At 34.8% G+C, this 19652-nt stretch overlaps 1 protein-coding gene across 4 annotated transcripts in view; it reads left to right on the top strand.

Annotated features, from left to right (window-relative positions):
* Positions 1-19652, top strand: part of PDS5B (PDS5 cohesin associated factor B) — a 102394-nt gene that overhangs the window by 39765 nt on the left and 42977 nt on the right. For all 4 annotated transcript variants that reach the window (XM_038159750.1, XM_038159740.1, XM_038159758.1 and 1 more), the window contains exons 9-15: positions 7392-7507; positions 9147-9241; positions 11519-11664; positions 12562-12713; positions 14426-14539; positions 16002-16083; positions 19283-19331. In XM_038159750.1, the coding sequence (XP_038015678.1) occupies positions 7392-7507; positions 9147-9241; positions 11519-11664; positions 12562-12713; positions 14426-14539; positions 16002-16083; positions 19283-19331 (754 nt within the window). The remainder of the gene's footprint in view (positions 1-7391; positions 7508-9146; positions 9242-11518; positions 11665-12561; positions 12714-14425; positions 14540-16001; positions 16084-19282; positions 19332-19652) is intronic.

The raw sequence follows: 19652 nt of genomic DNA on the forward strand, positions 1-19652 counted from the left end.
ATTTCAAGAAATAACTCCTTTTTTTGATGACTTGAGGGCCTGACCTGTTTTATTTCTGGGTTTACTTATTATTTATTGTGAAAGACCTCATATTTAGAATATATATACTAATAATTTTGTCCAAATTGTAGTTTTGTGACAGATGTAAGCAGACAACTGGAATGCATCAGTATGTCTTGTAGAAATTGCTGCAATTACTTATGATTTTTCAGGCTTGTTTCATATGTCTAGAGGATAGCTGGTGCTCACTCTCAATTTTAATGGGTATTTTTCTTTTTGACTTCCTTTTCAAAGTGTCTCCATCACTTGGAAAAATGTGATATAACAGTTGATTCTCCCTTTATTCTGCACTGCTTTTATTCTATCTGTCATTCCACAGAGTTTCTGTGAAGACAGTGATTAGATTAGTATTACATTGTTTGTGTGTGATCTGTTACTAAGCTTGAGGGCTGATGTGCAATGGGCCTCTTCTAAGTTTGAATGTATTTTTATTACAGAGGACAGGTTTTAGGTTTGTAGCACCTTTGGCCACTTCTTATATATTATCACAGTGGCTTGTTCATGCCTATTACTTTTCCCTAATGTTGCTAGGCAGGCACTCTACACTTGCTGGAGGAGGGTTTTTTTTAATGTCTTTATCATTCTGTTCACATTTCTGAGAGCAGTAGGGCTCAATTTACTGCTTGCTGTCTGTGTCTTCAAAGTAGACCTTTTTTCAGCCTTTAATTCATGTTGCTACAGATGGCAAACAATTATCATTCTTACTCCAATAAAAATAGCACTCCTGCAGCTGAAGGTGTTATTCAGGATATTTGATCTTACCTGCTACCATAATAGTATATAATTGCAGTACCTTTCTCATCTGTAAGTCCACTAAAATCTGCAGGTTCTTCAGTTGTCGTCCTACTCCTTCATTAACACATGTTTCATGAGTTTCAATACTGATGTAATTTTTGAATCTTATTTTATTGGAATCAGTCTAGTAGCCAATGTCAACTTTTTGTTTGTTTGTTTAGTTTTGTTTCCTCTTTACCCAGGCCGGAAAAAATTCTGATCTCTTTCTTCAGCTAGCTGATTTCAGCCCTAACATTTCCATGTTTTCTTTGTACTTCTTAATTTACAATACATATTTTTTGTGTTTGCATTTCTGTTCTTTGTTTAGTGTGCTCTTTTCAGATTATGTACATGTATTTTTCTGCTTTCTGTCTCCTTCATCCTTAGTGTAGTTTTCTCACTGTGGTCTGAACTCTTAAAGGGTAAGTGGCTTATGTTTGATGTCTACAAGATCAACTTTAACAGTGTTTCCAGGAGATATGTACGTTTTGATAGCTACATTCTTGCCACTCTTACTCCTTGTTGTCTTCTTGAACTTAATATAGTTTGTAGCTATTCCAAAAGCACTGTAATAATTTGTTACTCCATGTGTGTGTTTTGATACTTTAGGTTTTAAGAAAAAATTATATATGCCTGTTTTTTACCATTGGCTGTCAAATGACCCATCTTTTAAAGAAGAAAAAAAAGCACCTCTATTTGGAATAGGATACACCTGGTTTAAATTTTGAAATGCTGGAACCGGTTTCCTAGAGAACTTGTGGTTGCTTTGCCTCTGGAAAGTGTTTAAGGCTGTGCTAGATGGTGCTTTGAGCAGCCTGGTCTAGCAGAAGGTGTTCCTGCCCACAGCAGGGTGGTTGAAGGATGTCATTGAAAGTCCCTTCCAACCCAAATAATTTTATGGCTCTAAATCAGTTGAGGGGTCTTTAAGATCTTTCTGTGGTGAGAAGAGTATTTTGAAGATAAGTGTTCTAAAATACTAATGAAATAGTCAACCTGTGTTTTTTCTGAGATCAGCACAAGTTCATTGTACATGCAAACCTGCAAGTGACGATTAAATACTTTCCACTCCAGCAATAGCTTTAGCTTTATTCTGAACAGCAGCAGCTAGTGTCAACATTTTTTTTAAATTCAGTTCCAGATAAATAGCTCATTAGTGTGTTGAGAATAAAGTGTGATTTCAATGAAACTCAGAGTGGTTATGGTTGAAGAAAGCCATTTTTTTTAATTGCTTTGAATGAAAAGAAACTAGACAGCAGTAACCCTGTTAAGCTTGATGAAGCCTTGGTTTAGGTGACTGGTAAAGGAAAAAATGTGCATGACAGTCCATACTGAATTTGGGAGAGGGGAGTTGTCTTTTTCAATAAAGGTCAATTTAAATTAAGGATACAACAGCCAAGAGCTTCAGTGAGTCCTGGATATCATTCAGAGCTTGACTCAGTGATTTTGTCTTTTCTGGATTTAGTACTGTGTCTCTATATGCCCAATTAAAGAGCCTTGTCCCTCTGAGCTCGCTTACCATGGACTACTAGGTATTTAAATTAAGGTAAGGCTTGTACAGTATATTTAGATTAGGTATGTAGTTTCACTGGAACATCCAGTTTTTGTTCTATGAAATTGTCTGATATGGCTCTTGAATACAGAGTTGTGATAACAGAAGGCAAATACTCCAGTAGTGCTTAAGAGGTAGTACAACAGTTAATGTTTTCCAAGATCTCATATTGCTGCTTTGCTGCTTAGGAGATTTGTATTATTCCTTAGCAGATGATCATAGAATCATAGAATACCAGGTTAAAAGGGACCTCAAGGATCATCTGGATAAAATTTTCTTGGCAAAAGCACAGTCTAGACAAAATGGCCCAGCACTCTGTCTAGGTGGATCCTAAAATGTCCTATATCAGGGAATCTACCATTTCCCTGTGGAGATTATTCCAATGGCTGATTGATCTCATGGTGAAAAACTTTCCTCTTGTGTCCAGTGTTGAAGGAAAGCTGTGATTGTCTGAACAACTGCATTGTGGAGATGTGCCAGAATGATCTCATCTTGCATGCACTGAACACATGGAAGGGGCCATAGTATCTTTACAAAGACAAATTGAATAATTTTTCTCTATATTTTTGAAAATACGCATTTCTTTTTGGTTGGCTTCAAAAGCAGTAAGTGAAAACAAATTTTGGCCAGATGAAGTACACTCATGGCAGACTTACCTGAGAAAGATATCAAATGTTCTGGCTCACTTGAAAGCTGAGGTGCTAGCTTGGTTTCAGGTGTAAAATTGGCTAGTTTTGAATGAATTTGAATGGATACCTCCTGGTATTGCCAATGTTAGCTCTAGTTGCATATTCTGTACATGAAACAGATTTTCTGTGTAATATTTTATTTCTTTGCTTCTAAACATTTAGCCTTGAGAAAAGGAGGCACAGGGGAGACGGTATCACTCACTCTACAACAGCCTGAAAGAAGGTTGTAGCAAAGTGGGGGAGTTGGTCTCTTTTCCCAGATAATAAGTGACAGGACCAGAGAAAATGGCCTCAGGTTGTGCCATGGAAAGCTTAGATTTGGTATCAGGAAAAATTTCTTCACTTAAAGACTTGTCAAGAATTGAAATAGGCTTCTTAGGGAAGTGGTGGAATCACTGTCTCTGGAAGTTTTGAGTTTTGAAGGGAAGTGGATGTAATAGTTTCTTTGTAAACATGGTGGTGCTTGATTAACTGTTGGGCTCAAGGATCTTAAAGATTTTATTTTTCCAACCTTTATGACTCTATGATCCTATGGTTTTGTGGCACACTGAAAATAAAGTGATGATGGTTTTCCCCTAACCACCAGGTGAACTTCACTGAGTTGTCTCCACTGCTTTCTGGTTGATTTATGGCTTAATGAAAGTTTGAGGATGTAAACAAAAATCTTTGAGTTTGTGACTCATTACCTGACAGGATCCAAATCTCTTGCTCTCCATCTCCATGAATTTTTTTGCGCTCTTTCTATCAGGAAGCCTTCTGGTTCATCTTCCTGGGTTTAGGGTTGTAGACTGTCTCTTTAAGTGGGGGTAAAATGCAGGGACTTTCTCATCAGAGACCAAATAAATTTTTGACCATGTGTAGAGGAGTTAAAAACTGTTAGTATGAAACTTGTGGGAAAGTTTACGTGTCTCTAATACTGTCAAACCTACTCACTATTTGGGATGTAAATGATGTGGCCACCTAGTGTTCAAGCACTTTGCTATTTTGGTGCGACAGTGAAGGCACAGTGAAGGCCTTCTCCCTGTGCCATTCCTCCTCCCCCCAGGTAGGCTGAGTAGAGCAGAAGGTTTAAAGGAGAGGTGCTCAGCAATAAAAGGAGGAAAGGATTAATTTGTGTTCATGCTGTTTGTCTTCCCAAGTGAGCCTTGTGTGAGATTCTGCTTTCCAGGCACTGCCAGGACAGCTCCCTGCCCAATGGCAGGTAGTAAATGAATTCCTATTTTTGCTCTGCTTGTACACATAGCTTTTTCTTTACCTACTGAACTCTTGTTCTCTTGATATATGGGCCTTTTAACCTTCTTTCTCTTCCCTTCCTCTCTCCGTTGGAGAGAAGGGACTTGGGTGAGTGTTTGGCTTTTGGCTGGGGTCAACCTGCCCTAGCCCTATACTTTTATGTAAAGAAAAAGCTCCTGTCTTCTCAGGTGGCAGAGCTCTGTTGTTAAGCTCTTGTGAGAACTATGTGAAATCATGGTTGCATTTTACTAGTAATTTTTTTTTGCCTGATTATGGAAAGGAGTCTGGGGAATTAACAGGAGAATGAACACTATATTAATTTAATTTAACCTCGTTTGTGAGGGTTAGTCATTTGTGCCTGATCTTGGCATTTTAAGGTGATGTGTTTAAAGATCTAGTACTGACACAGAAGCACTATGGGTTCGGGAAAAAACTAAGAATATATTATTGTATAGGTTAGCTTGTAGAAGAAACTGAAGGAAAGGAACATTTTTCAAATTTCATGCTTGAATTTTAGAAATTTCTGTTACAGGAAGCAAATAACGTTTAAATGTTAAGGAAAATGGAAAGCTCGTGAATCGTCTGTTTTGGAAATAATTGTTATGGGGTTTAGGCTTTTATCTTACCATTTTACTAAACCAATATGATATAATGAATAAAATCAATAAAAGGTTGATTTCTTATTATATAGCTGCCTTTCTTCCTGGATATGGTAATTAAAATTTTCAAAAGTTTCAGGTTGTCCACTTCTTACTCCCAAATCTCTCCAGGTCCTGAGTGTTGCCTATTCTTTTGCATTCAGTAGTGTTAACAATCTGACTGACTTCAGCTGCTCTTACTGACAGACTCAAATGTCTAGGCCAAAGAGCAGCTGCCTGTGTGCTGGGACCATGTATGGGGAACTGAAAATATCCATGTTTGTTGTCAATTTGTATTGACAAGTCATGATGGAACACTATTAGAGTGCTGGATTTACTTAAGAGGTGAAGGGTGTGACTCTTCAAGTACAGTGTCTCTCATAGAATGGAGAAAGATTGAGATTTTTTTCAGAGTTTGATGCCATTTTTTTTACCCTGAGAGAAAGAGTGGAGATTAAAGTAGAATAAAGGGGAGAGACTGTAACAGCAGTGTATTCATTCAATAGGAAGTACAGGTTTATTTTTGTTACCCCTTGGAGTGTATATAACTGTGTTTCAGGGAAGCCAACATCAGGGTAAAGAATTTAGAAAGGACCCAATAATTATGTACCAAGGTCCATAATCACAAGTATTTCTTATTTCTACAACAGGACTAGAAACACAAGTGGGTTGTCTTATAATTGGATTAGTGGCTGATACAGCAAAAGCTTCTTCTGCAACTAATTAATTAAGGATATTTTAGGGTTTTGTTGTTTTGTGGGTTTCTTCTGTTTGGTTGTCATTTTTTTCCCCTCTATATTTCTGGCGGTATAATTAAGTAGTTGAATGTTTAGTGTGCTCCCAGCTCTTCCACCTGGCTCCTTCTTCCACATTCTGGAGTGTCTTGCTCTGAATCTGTGTTGGTTTCCTAAAAAAATTCAGAGATGCTTAATATTTTAATGTTTTATTTGTTTAAGCAAGAAGGCTGGACTAATGTAGGCCAAAAAAATAAATTAGAAGTTCTTAACCATGCCCCACAGAATAAGAATTTGTAGTGTAATGGGCTGAAACTCATTAAGAAAAAGCTATTATTTATTGCACATTAAGAGGAAGTGGTTGTAGAATGCTTTCAGTAATGTCAATGTGAATGTTAATTGGAAAAAAATTAGTCAAATGCAAAAAATCATATTAATGGATTTGCTGTTAGTGCTTTGAATACTTAATAATAAAGTGTATTCAAAAGAATTAGTCTTTTGTAATGTAGTAATATGTCACTGTTAGAAATTGCTGTGTCCTTCACTTCTCTTGCTCTGTTACTTTCAGGATTTTACAAATGCTTTTACTGTTCTTAGGGTTCTGAATTAAAAAGACATGCTGGCAAACGTTTCAGCCCTTTTATGGTATTGAGTCAGGAGAAATAGTTTGTCTCTAAAACTGTGGTGTCGTATAAAAGAATTCCAACAGCTGTATTGTGCTCTTATTTCTTGTTCATGTTCAAAAGGGGATGCTGAACTAATAAAAATGCAGAGAGGCTAGAAAAAGAACCCAGTATTTTACACAGTTCTTATCTTTTACCAGAAAAAAACCCCTGGGAATAATAAGGAATTAATAATATCACCTAAGCAATAGTCTGGCCTAATTAATATAAATTAATTTTAGCTACCCGTTTTCAAGGAATTGTTGCAGCCAATTGAGTTTTCTCCCTTTTCTTTAATAATCAAAGGAAAAAAATATGATGAACAGTAAGTACATGCTAATTGCACAAATGTTAACATACATTTCTGAAGTATGCATTAAGGTTCACATTCTCCGTGTTGAATTAAAGAATGTAATGCAAAACAATGATAAAACAAGGCCTTCTCCAGTATATTTCCACTGTCACTGTTAGTGCTCATTTTCAATATTAAAGGAAGACTATCTGTTGTACCTCAGCAGTTTTGAATATAGGCTCAAATACAGGACCACATTTTGTGGGTCTCAGATCTTGGGTACTTAATCTGATGTTCTCTAGAAACTTGTATTCTGGAAACTGCTGTTTTTGACTGATATTTTTAATTAAGCAGTTAAGCACTGTTCTTTAGAACTGTAAACCAGACAAGCATAGACTGACTTCTGTAAGTTTTGTGTTGTGTTTGAACTTGTACAGGCACACAACAGATTTCCTAACAATCAATAAACTGTTAATAAGTGTTAAACAGATGTATTTTTCACCAGACTTCGTTCACAGCATTTTTTTGTCTCAACATTTTTCTTCATTTTCACAGTCTTTATTATTTTGTCTTCTCAAAAAAAATAATGACAGGTCTTTGCCTTGAGATAGACATTTGTATATAAGAGAAGTCTATTAATCTGTATGGTGATATTTCTAGAAATATGTAAGTGTATTGGTGTAAAAACTGTACAAAACAGAACTCTGTTTTTTGGGTTAGTTTTTCTTTTAACTTTAAGAAAAATCTGTTCATTTTCCAGAGCAATGACAATGAAGAACGTCTGCAGGTTGTAAAACTTCTAGCAAAAATGTTTGGGGCAAAGGATTCCGAGTTGGCATCTCAAAACAAACCACTTTGGCAGTGCTACCTGGGGAGGTATATTCTGGTTTAGTTCCCTGTCTAGGGAGGAAGAACATTCAATGAAGTCAAATGCAATTGGTTTGGTTGTTTGTTTTTTTTTTTTTAAGTGACACAGCTAAGGCTGAATTCCATCCTGCTGCTTTATCTGAGATCTGGCAGATAATACTAAAGCAATTTTACACATATCTTCCATATCTGTCATTCTGCAGAGTGAACATTTACAAATCATCTCCTTAAATGCTCATTTTTTTCAACTAGCTTTTTTGCCATTGTAAAGAAAAATGAATACCTTTATTTCTTCACAAGTGAAACTATTCAATTATGTATTAATTTTAAAACAGCATCAAAGGACGTTTTTAGTATCAGGTGATACTAAAACTACTTTTGAGGCTTTTATGTACAGTCTTTGTGTATGAGTTTCAATTTTTTTTAATGGTAGGAGTACCTTAAAAGAAGTATGTAGTATTTATGATGCTGCAAACATACTTAGTTTTCTGTTTTTTGAAATATTCTGCCAGTTTGAGATAGACAATACAACTGGAGCTTACAATCATGAGAAACTCAAGTTTGGCTACTATAAAGAAAATATTTTTTATTTGAGTAAAGAGGATAAATTCTAAAAGTTATTGCAAATGCCATAGTTTATAATGTAGCATTCAATCATCAAAAGCAGAGTCCTCAAAGAAATGCTGCTTTTAAGAATAGAAGAAACTTAATTGAAGCAAGGTGTTTTGCTTGAAAATATATAACTATTTAAAACATGAAATGTCATCAAAAAATACCGCATCTGATTGAGCCCAAAGGAAAATGCTTCATTGTGTTACAATGTGATTGTGTGCAGTTTGTTCACAATAACTGTTTTCTGCTACTTATGAATCACATATATGCATTTGCTACTTCTAAAGATTTTCACAATGTTGTAATAGCTGTGTTATTGCAGGAAACATTCATAAAAATCTCTTGATTTTGAAAACATACCTGGCTTTTACTGAAATAGGTATTCCTTAAAATATTTTTATTTGATAAATAAATATTTCAACAACAGTGGTGTTCTAAAATTACATTTTTAATTTGTTTCATACCAGTGATTTTGAGGATAGCTTGAAAATGCATTTAATTTTGGAAGAGTTGTCTGTAACTACTAGGTTTCAAGCATCAAATGGAATTCAGTCTTCCAAAAGGAAATCCTGTTAAATGATTCTATCTCAGAAGAAATTTGTTGTACACTAAAATGTGCATTTGTTTGTTGTTTATCATGCAGTACAAGGAGGGGATGAATGTCACAGTCTTATAAAATTTTGAGTTGCTGATACATGGCTCATGGTTAATTATGTGTAGCATTACAGAAAAGGAATTAAAATATATCATACATCTGTCTAATAGTTTTTTGTCTGCCTGGGAGTTTTTAATGTGTACCAGGAGAAGATAATTCTTTTCATGTTTCGAACATAAATCAACAAATAAATATGAGAATTTTTTTTTAAGCTAAAGACAGTCCACTTAATACTGTGAAGTATTGATGCTGTATGCATGTAACCATGCATAGGAAGCATAAAAAACATTTTCAGAAGTATTTGATATTGTGTAGAAATTAACAGATTGCGGTGGTAGAAGTGAAATTTTTGTTGTAATGCATTGTCTTGTTTCTAACTAGGTTTAATGATATTCATGTACCTATTCGCCTTGAGTGTGTCAAATTTGCAAGTCACTGCCTTATGAACCACCCCGATCTGGCAAAGGACTTAACAGGTATCAGTTTCATTATAACATTAAAATACCATTTTAAGTCTACTGGAAGAGTCAAAAAGGCCAGCTGTAATTCTAAGCAATGCTGTCAGATGTTGTGGAGGACCTAATTGATGGTGGAGTTCTAAGTCAAAGTCCCTGTCTTCAGTGTTCCTTCTCAGCCTGAGGGGATTGCACACAAAGAATGCCTCCTAGGGAGATCTCTCTCCCTCTCATACAGTAGCATTCCCATTGCATTCCCAACTGCTGCTGAAATAAGCACCATGGGATCGGGTAAAGACAGCCTGCCTAACCTAATGGTCCTGGCATTTATTAATTAGGGTTCATAGGGGAGACTTATATATTTCAGCTTTGTGGAACTTAAGTCTTATACAGCCACTTTCTAAAACATAACAGTCCTCATAATTGACCACAGCTTCACAGTTCCACCTCCTTCAGATCAAACACAGCCTGTAGTTCAGGAGCTCTGTAGGAAGAAGGCAATTGGCATCAATGGAAGCATTTAGTATTTGCTGCTCCCTATGTCTTAATAAAAAATGTGTAATTAATGAGAATTGCTTCGTTTGCTTTGTAGACTGTATCTTCCCCCGATCATCAAACTCCTACTGGTAGTTTTTTTAAGCCAATGTCTTTGGCTAGTTGGTCTAAGGAGGGAGTTAAAAGGACTGTAAAGTGCATGGGATTGCTCTCCTGCTTGCTGAGTATTTGTCAAATTGGACACAAATAGAGGCAGGCTGGAGTCACCCTGTAGTTACAGTGTTATCCAGAGATTAGCTCAGTTGGTTGGAGCATGGAGCACCATGGTCGTAGGTTTGATCCTCATATGGGCCGTAAGGGTTGGACTTGATGACCCTTGTAGGACCCTTCCCAACTCAGAATATTTTGTAATTCTGAATTAAGCCAGCTTAAAAAGCCCAGAAGGTTCTGGGTCTTTCCTTAATAGAATGGTAAAAATATTTTCATTTTTGATTATCAGAATGGTATTTTCAATTTTCTTTTTTTTTACATTGCAGAAGGACTTTGTGCCCCCTCTAATGGTATCCTCTGGGAAATATAATTTTGCTTGCCCCTCCTCTCTCTCCCCACAGTGCTTATCAAAGCGAAATTGTTTAAAAATTTCTGTGGCTCACTGGTATTGGAGACAAGAATTGTTTTGTGTAATGGCAGTATTTTTCATTTGTCTTAGTTTATGTTCCTTTGAAACAATAGGTTTTTTTGAAAAGGCTTATTTGGATTAAAGATTTCATAGCCTCCGTAACTGGAAAACATTATTTTGAGATGTGATCGTTTGACACTTGGGCTGATTACCAGTAATGTTAATGGCCAGTGTTTCAGATGAGGCTTGAAAATTATCACTGGTCTTTGAGCAGTCATGACAGAATAGTAACTTCTGGTTCTTATTCAGAGTAAATTTTGAATTTGCAAAGTTTCTTTAAGTTCTCAGCGTTGCACTGATGTATGCAGTGAACTGTAATCTTAACTTCTGTTACAGTGTTCCTACCCTTTTGTGCTTCTAAAATAACCTAAAATACAGCTAAAAAGATAAATAACTTAGCCAGTTTATTTGCCAGCTTTTAAAATTGACAATAGGTAGCTAACAAATTTGACACCTAAAAGCAGAATTTTTAGAATGTTGATAGTGTAAGATTACTGATGTTAGCAAATAAGTAGCAGTGTACCAGAATAATCTAGAAAAATTAAGGTGGATAAACTACGATGTGTCTAAATAAGCATAATAGTTTGAAGTATCTCTTGATTTGTCCCTGCTTACAATGCTTATATGGCTCATACTGTTGAGTGTTCCTGGAGCAGGTGAACAAGATTCCTTGTGGATAATACAGAACTTGTGAGCAGGTGTGCAACTAATGTGCTCTAGGAGCCAAAGGGGATGGAGTCTGCAAGAAGAGAGTAGCTTCTAGCCTCTGATGTAAAATGTGTATGATGTGGTTAGCAGGTTCTCAAGCCCTGTCTGTTCTTCTCTACAGCTCCAGTCCTGCTTGGTTATGATAGTTGCTAATGTATACATAGTGTACCTACTATAAGAAATAATAATAAAAAAATTCTAGACACATAAATCTTATATCAATAATGCCAGTAATATACATCTTTAATATTCTAAGCAAAATTGAAGTTTTACTGACAGTCCAATTAGTCTTGGAGAAAACTATTGGTTTCTTACTGCTGATGCTTCAAACAGAATAAAATAATTGTTTTGTTTCTGTCTAGTGGGGAAAGTAGCTGAAGTTGTATGCTTATTTTTACTAATTTTTTCCCCCCCAGAATATCTGAAAGTAAGGTCACATGATCCTGAGGAGGCCATACGGCATGATGTTATAGTATCCATAGTTACTGCTGCTAAAAAAGATCTTTTGCTTGTCAATGATCACCTGCTAAACTTCGTCAGAGAAAGGACACTGGACAAGCGGGTAAGACATAATTAGCATTGATAATAGCTGTGTTTTATACTTCTAAACTGTAATATTCACCTTCTTAAAATGAACACTTCTAAAAAATGCTATACTGATTTTAAATTACAAATGAAAACCAATATAAAACAAAAAACCTTGATGAAATCTATTTAGTTAGGTACCTTCTTCCCATTACTAGAATGCTGCATTTTTCATTGTGCTATATTTTATTTGAGATGATATGATTTAAATAATTAGATTGGCTGCAACACAACAATGTTGTTCCAGTTATCTAGTGCAGTAAAACTTTTGAGTCAAAGAAAACTCTTGTAAAACATTCTAGCATTTTTCTTAAGAAATTTTTCAAGCAGGTTTCAGAATGTATTGCATGTATTGTAAATTACCTGCTTTTAATTAGATCATTGAAAGACTGCAAATCAGGGTAGTAGCTTTCAAGTTTGAATAGTCTTGAATTTTATTTTAGATATATTGCATTATTTGGTAAAATTTATGAGGTATGCTACTTAATTTAAAGCATAGTAAACAGATGGTAAACTTTAAAAATTATTGCCTACTTTTTTTTTGATTTGGTGACATGCTTTTTCTTGTTTCAGCCATAACAGAAATACAGATAGTGAGTATGGGTGAGAAGGGTGTTGGCTTAAATCTGTAATAATTCTAAATTCAAGAGGCATACTTCTATGGTAGTTACTGGTGTTGAAAGGTTTAGTGCAATAGATATGATGCAACATACATCCTAATGACAAACTGTTGCACTAAGAACTCAGTTCAACTTTTTGCAAAATAAATTATGTTATTTTGGTGTAAATTAGGGAATTCCTAACATAAAATTCTACAGTCTTTGCAGTTTTGAGTTTAGAACTGCTAAACTGGCTGCTATTTCTTTTTGTCAAGTGGAGAGTGAGGAAGGAAGCTATGATGGGACTTGCACAGATATACAAGAAATACTCATTGCAATCAGAAGCAGGAAAAGAAGCTGCAAAACAGATATCATGGATCAAAGATAAACTTCTGCATATATATTATCAAAACAGTATTGATGACCGGTAAGTTAATTGTAAAAGCTGGGTGATTTAGTGTCAAAGTGTTATAACTTGTTATGAAGATCTGTTTTTCCTTTGCGTTCCAGTGCTGATGAGAAGGAGGAATCTTGATAATGCTGTATGTTTTTGATTCAGTGCATATTCTTATATAGCTGCAGCCAAATGTTGACCTTTGCTGTTTTCTTCTATTTTAATTATTTCTTATTTTAAAGCCAAAAGTGCTTCTAAAGGGTGTGAGAGGTTGGAATATTTCAGAAGTCTTAGATGTACTTTGCCACTGCTTCAGTAGAGGGGATCTTTGTTTAAATATCAGGAACATGTTCATTTTTATGTTAAAATTTAGGAAGTAAATTTGCTTGAATAATGTTTGTTTAGATTTGCATGTTGTTCCTGTATGTTTTAAAGATAGCATGTGTAGTGACAATGGGCAAGCTATATCACTCTGCAGAAATTTACGTTTCTGTAGCAGAGAACCTGTGAATTAGGGGCATCTGGATTTGTGGCGAAAGCAGTGCCTCAGTCATACCAGCTGTAGCCTTGTACATGGTTGTTGGTATTGAACAAGAGATGGTTGCACATGGGTAACAATTTTAGGAACAAGTCTGCCTTGACTAATCAAGGTCATTGTGTTGGCTTTGGAAATGAGCCTTCACAGTGTGTTTGGATACAAGTGGCATTGCAAACCAATACATCTTTTCAAAAATGCAAAACTTCAAAAAGTTACCTTCAAAACAAGTGGTTATTTCATGGTGCCGTGGAAATGGACTGTCTGGATCCTTAAATCCAGTCTTAACTGTGGACGTGTTTCTTAAACTTTTTAAACTAGCTGGATTTGGGTTTTGATCACCTCCTCCAACTGTGCATCGGGAGTTCTGTTTTCTTTTCCAGCATAAACATACATGATTGTTTTTAACTGTTTGCTTCATTCTAATAATACTGATCTCAGTATTGGACCTCAGTCTTGGATTTCTTGGTATTTAGGAGTACCATGGGCTTGATTTCTCTTTTTTTTATTTTCTTCTCAGTCTTTTCTACATAACTGTCAGGCTAAACTCTCTCTCCTCCTTTTTCCAAATAAGGAGCTTCATGTTACACAGAAGCTTTTAATAATTCCCTTGGGAATATATCTGCATTTATATTGCAGAAGGAAAAGACATGGGATAAACTCAGCCTGTGGGGAAGGGGTCAGAAGGGTGCAAGGAAGTCAGATCCTTCTAATTGGTATCCAAATTCTCCTTCTGGACTTCATGATATCATGTGAAATAATCAACATGTTTGGTTTTTTTTTTTTAATAAGCATTATTATTAGTAGTAGCAGTATTATTTTAGGGCAATTTATTTGGGTCGGTTCATGAATATATCCCAATACTGACTTGTAATGAAATGAAATTATAATATCTTATTGGGTTGCTAATTATTATCTTTCTTGAATTGTTTGGTTTCTTCTAGATTAATACATCTGATTTTGATAATGTTAGGGGATCTGTTAAATCTCCTAATGCCAGCATTAACATTGCATTTTCTGCAATGAAAAATTTCTGTTTAATTTATGCTGAGTTACGTCAAATAACTTGACCTTTAGGTTTTTGAATATCCCCATTTTTTAATGCTATAACTGATGTCTGGATAGGGCTGAGAGTTTTTGAATTGATGTTTCAACAATTCCAGGTCGTGTTCTTCCTGCACAGCTGAAATGTGTTAATCCTGTCTTTCAGGTTACTTGTTGAACGCATTTTTGCTCAGTACATGGTTCCTCATAACTTGGAAACAAACGAACGAATGAAGTGTTTGTATTACCTTTACGCAACACTGGATTCAAATGCTGTGAAGTACGTGCTGCTTTTTAGTGCTTGCAAAATAATTTTTAATACAAATGTTATTGTAAAGTTGTTATCAGTAGCCTAAGCCAGTGGACAGAAATATTTTATAAACTATTAGAAAACAGAAATACCATCAATTTTTCAAGTGAGATTTTGAAAAAAATCTAAACTTACTGGTTGTTTTCTATCAAGATGCAGTACATTTCAACCATAAACAGCTAAAAAACATAGTGTCAAAGATCTGGAAAGAAGCTTGAGGGCATGTCAATCCTTTCATGTCTGCAAAGAGATAACACAGATATGGTAGATCAGCCCTAAATCTTAGCTGACAACTTCTTAATTGATAAATTACTTGTGTACTTGTTTGTCTTTCCTCCTTCATTATTATTGTGTTATCCGCCTTCTCCAGCTAAAAATGGCTACATGCACGTGAATTTGACTAATAAATTATACTGCTGTAATGTTCACAGTTGGATTGATTTTAGATAGTTTTACTTTGTTTTTCATGTAGTAGTACTCAGTCTCTTGAAAATCAAATAAAGAGTCTTTTTTTTCCTGTGAAAGAGACTAGAAAAGGCTTTGTATATGAATGAATGCTTTAAAGGATCCCAAAGCCTTCCAATACTACAAAAACTGATATTTGAATCCCCTGAATTTCTTGTGCTGCAACTATAACAAACTAAAATTTTTAACAGTATACCAAAGAAAACCTAACTTATTCTTCTAGTAATATTTAGTGTTCATTTAGCCTAATATTCATTTAAGCTAAATGAAAATGCAGAATGGATTCTTTAAAGTTACTTGTTATTTCAGGCAACAAGTAACTTCTGAATTCTACAGTCCTTGTACTCATTTTAAAGACCTAATTTGTTCAGTTATTTAGATAGAAATGATTTTTTTTACTTTTGGATTCTGTACATTTTGTAAATGGGGCTGTGACCTCTATTCATATGGTTTACTATTCCTGGAAAGTGTGTTAATTTTCTATTCTGCTGAGTATCTTTCATGCGTCTCTTATAAGCTTAATCATGTCCACTTTTCACAATTTATTAATCGAGTATCTGCTTCCTGTCTGCAAGAAAAACATTTGTTTTGGTGATAAACATCTGCTTTAACCTACTTCTTGGTGTGTTTTTAGAAGAGTCATTTCAGGCTTGTACAAATGAGTTCTTAATGGACCAGAGATTAGTTACTTCCTCCTTCTTTGAAAGGCAGTGTACTTAAGCATCTGAAATGAAACTTGTTTCAAAATCTCACTTTCTTTCAGTCTAATATGACCAAGTACATTTTCCGTGTTATCCTACTAAGAAATATTTAGCCTTTGCTCACTCATCTGTAAAAGTTCAGGTGTTAAGTACATTTCTGAGTCTTAAAATTGAAAAGACTGTAAAGAGTCATTTTGGCCAGTTGTATTACTCCTTGAATAGATAATTTTGATAATTCTTTTAATTTTTTTAAATTTTATTTTTAGAGCATTGAATGAAATGTGGAAATGTCAAAATCTGCTACGACATCAAGTAAAGGATTTAGTTGACTTAATAAAACAACCCAAAGTGAGTTCAACTTATCTTTATTCTCCAATGAATATGCAATTTTAGTTAATGTACTGTTTTTTAATTCACTCTGTTTGGCTATCTCAAGCTTATTTGTAATAGCAGATAGAAAATACTGTCAAAGTCAGCTGATACTCCATTAGACTACATTTGCTGAAGGAAATGTGTATACAAAGTGTTTGTAAAATTGGAAAGGAAAAGAGTATTATAGAAATTTCTGAAATGTTTTGCTGGTCATTTAATACTAAAATATATTTTTTTAGTGTTTGAATTACATCTTGCCAGGACTATTCTGGCTCTTGAAGCAGGGTGAAACCAGCATATTATTTTTGACTGCCAAATCAAGTAATTAAGAATAAGTATTTATATAAACCCTCTTAAATTGTTGTCTTATGTGTGATTAGTAACTTTGAAGAAATTGGAATATTTTTGTCTCAACAGGTTATTCATTTCTCTTCCCTCTCAGAAATTTCTTAAATACTGTATTGGAGATACCAGACTACAATTTAATTTTCTTGTTTAGAGATTTTGCTCAGAAGGGAAAAATGAGAATTTATTGAGCATTTGGGATATTCTCATAAAGTGAATTTCAGTTTGGTTTAGTTACATCCATGTTCATACTCATGTTTGGGTAGGGGAATTATAAAACTAAATTCTTGATATGCTTTGAAATATAATTCAAACTTGGCTTTAATGCTAGAAGTTCGATCTGATGCTTTTTTAACAGAAATAATGTAGAGTAGAAAATGTTGCCATGCTCAAATTTCTATGTGCCTTTGTGTGTGATTTTTATTTTCAGTATGTGTATATAGTTGTACTGAGATAAATGTAATCATTATCCATTTGCTGGAGTTGCCTGAACCAGGAAGAGTGGGTAGCTGTGTGGTTGGATTATCTAAAGTATCTGATTAGAAATGCTAGTGTCTTGCTAATAAAGAGATACTGCAGTGAAATTAATAATTTTGACTTAGTGCATTAAAAACATGCTGTAGTGTATTAAATTCTAAGTGCAGTAAAGGCTAGCACAACAATACTTCATTGTATTTTGGTGACTGTTTTGAAATGCTTTTCATGTACTGTTTAATGTTCTTTGGTGTAGGTTAAATATATTGATGCATTTAATACCAGAGTGAGTTCCATGATATTTTCTACTTTTCAGTTGAAAGTGAAATTTCAACTTTTCCTTTTATTTTCAGGGAGTTGTAAAAGTTCTTTCTCAGTTATAAAATATCAAATACGGATATTTACCAGGAAAGTTTTGATGCCAGCATAAGCGTTGCATTCAAGACAGTGCATGCTTTTGACATGTTTGCATTTGTCCATCTGGATTTTATCCCGTTTTTTGCTCTTAAATGCTAGTTCTGTGCACTTGGGTATTCTCTTGAATAACAAGACTACATGGGACAATTTAGATGGCTTGTGATAGAGCAGAGCAGGGAGGTGTCTGAGGGGCAGCTGAATGCTGTTCTTTGAAGTGTTTGTTTGCTTGTATTTCTCAATACCAGAATAAATAAATAAACTTTGTGTAAATTGACATACTAAATTAGATGAAATTCCCTGATGCAAAACTGTTTTGCTGCCTGCAATAGCACCTCAGACTATCACATACAGTCCAAGTAATAATCTTGAGACAAATATCCATTAGCAATTCAGAGCTATGTAAACATTTATTTCTTTCAGGAAACAAAACTGAGATTAAATAGTAACCTTTTAGAAAATGAGTTTTTGTGTGCTTTTTCACTTGTGTCTAATTTCTTCATGTAATCATTATAGCTTAGTTGTTGATTTGTTCTCCTGTGGTTGTTATCCCTTTGCCAAGTGTAGGCATTGTGAGAGCTCTCAGAGATAAACTAGAATAGGACAAGAAATAGTGTACAGATGTTACCACAAAGAAACTTCGATTAGATAGTAAGAAAAAAAAAAAAATTGCAGTGAGGAAGATCAAATATGGGAACAGGTAGCCCAGAGATGCTGCAAAATCTTCATCCTCGTAAATATTTAAAATTCAACTAGAAGTTTGCCTGAAGCAAAACCTGATCCTGCTTTGAGTGGGCAGTTCAACTGTGTGACCTAAAGTTGTCACTGCCAACCTACATTATTCTGTAACTGTAAGTCTTTGAACTTCCCAGTCTACTTGTCTGCCATTTACTGAAACTTTGTGGGCATCCTCCTTATTTCCTCTTCAAGGCCTGCTCAGACAAAGCCTTATTGAGGAGGCTGGAAATGTCTTAAAGAAATTTTTGTTGCTGTTGGTCATAATTTCTCCTGACTTAAAACAGAAGGGACATCAAACTTACCTTTAAGACAAGTTACTTTTCTGAAGTGTGAAAGCATAAATCACAGCTCCTCTTGTTTTCTCCTTAAGCGGTGGCATACAGCGAAATAAAATACATAACCTTCCCTGTTCGTATGTAGAAAAGCGGGTGAATGCTGTTTTGTGTATATTGGAGTATAGTCTTCATTTGCTGCAGATGAATGTAAGAAGATTATGTAGATCAAGTGCCACAGCAGATTTTCTAAAAAGAAATGTTTCTTAAACTTCTTTAATATGTCATAATTCAATAGAGTTATACTACTGCAAGTTAATACTTCTGCCTCAGGTTATTTGAGGTTTGGCTGAGTTATTAGTAGTTTGCTCAATGTTTTTTGATGGGAGCTTTAGCCAGTATTTGAAGATTTAGGTAGTATTAGGAGACCAGAACAGTCAGGATGAAAGAAACTCCACAGTACAGTTTTTTGTTTTCCCCTGAGTCTCAGGAGATTCGAATATGGGACGTTTGTATCTGCTGACAGCATTACTTGAATCCTGTACATGATATCTGATTTCTGTCTTTTATAATTTTTTTTGTCTGAACATGTGAATTCAGCTGTGACAGCTAGGAGCCCTGAAAATGATGGTGTTCTTCTGAGACTGCACACTGCAGAAATAGCCCATTCATGCTGTTCATAAGTTATATGGTGGATTGAAAAGTAATACAAGTAATTTATGTAATTGATCTGTAGTGATGATCTACCTTTTATTTCCTGTGTCTACATTGAATTTGCAGTGGTGGTTTTTTATTTCTAACACACTGATGTGTTAGCAGAATGGATGCTGACTTGTTGTTAATGCAGTCTGGAATATTCCTTGCTCAATATTCAAATGGAAATAAATAATGTAAAATTTTGACTTAATCCATTTTTCTTTTGTGACTTGCAGACAGATGCCAGCAGTAAAGCTATATTCTCAAAAGTGATGGTTATAACAAGTAAGTCAGTAAAAGTATTTACAGTGTCAAAAAATTACAGTAGAACTATATTGTTTCTTGCTTTAAAAATCATTTGGAGTAAGTTTATAAAAAATGTTTTGCAGCAGATAAAATCTAAAGCAAATCATGATAAATGTGATGCAGCAATATGCTTTTAAGAATGAGGGCAACTCTGAACAGAATTACTCTCTTACTGTAAGAAGACATCAGTCATGAAGCCTATCACATAGCATTTTGGCTGCTTTGTGGACTAATTCAAGGTCTAGATGATCTAGGTGATTTATTATAGAGTATATATTCATAGATATAAACTAAACCACT

The sequence above is a fragment of the Motacilla alba genome, chromosome 1, assembly GCF_015832195.1.
Source record: "Motacilla alba alba isolate MOTALB_02 chromosome 1, Motacilla_alba_V1.0_pri, whole genome shotgun sequence".
Lineage (NCBI taxonomy): Eukaryota > Metazoa > Chordata > Aves > Passeriformes > Motacillidae > Motacilla > Motacilla alba.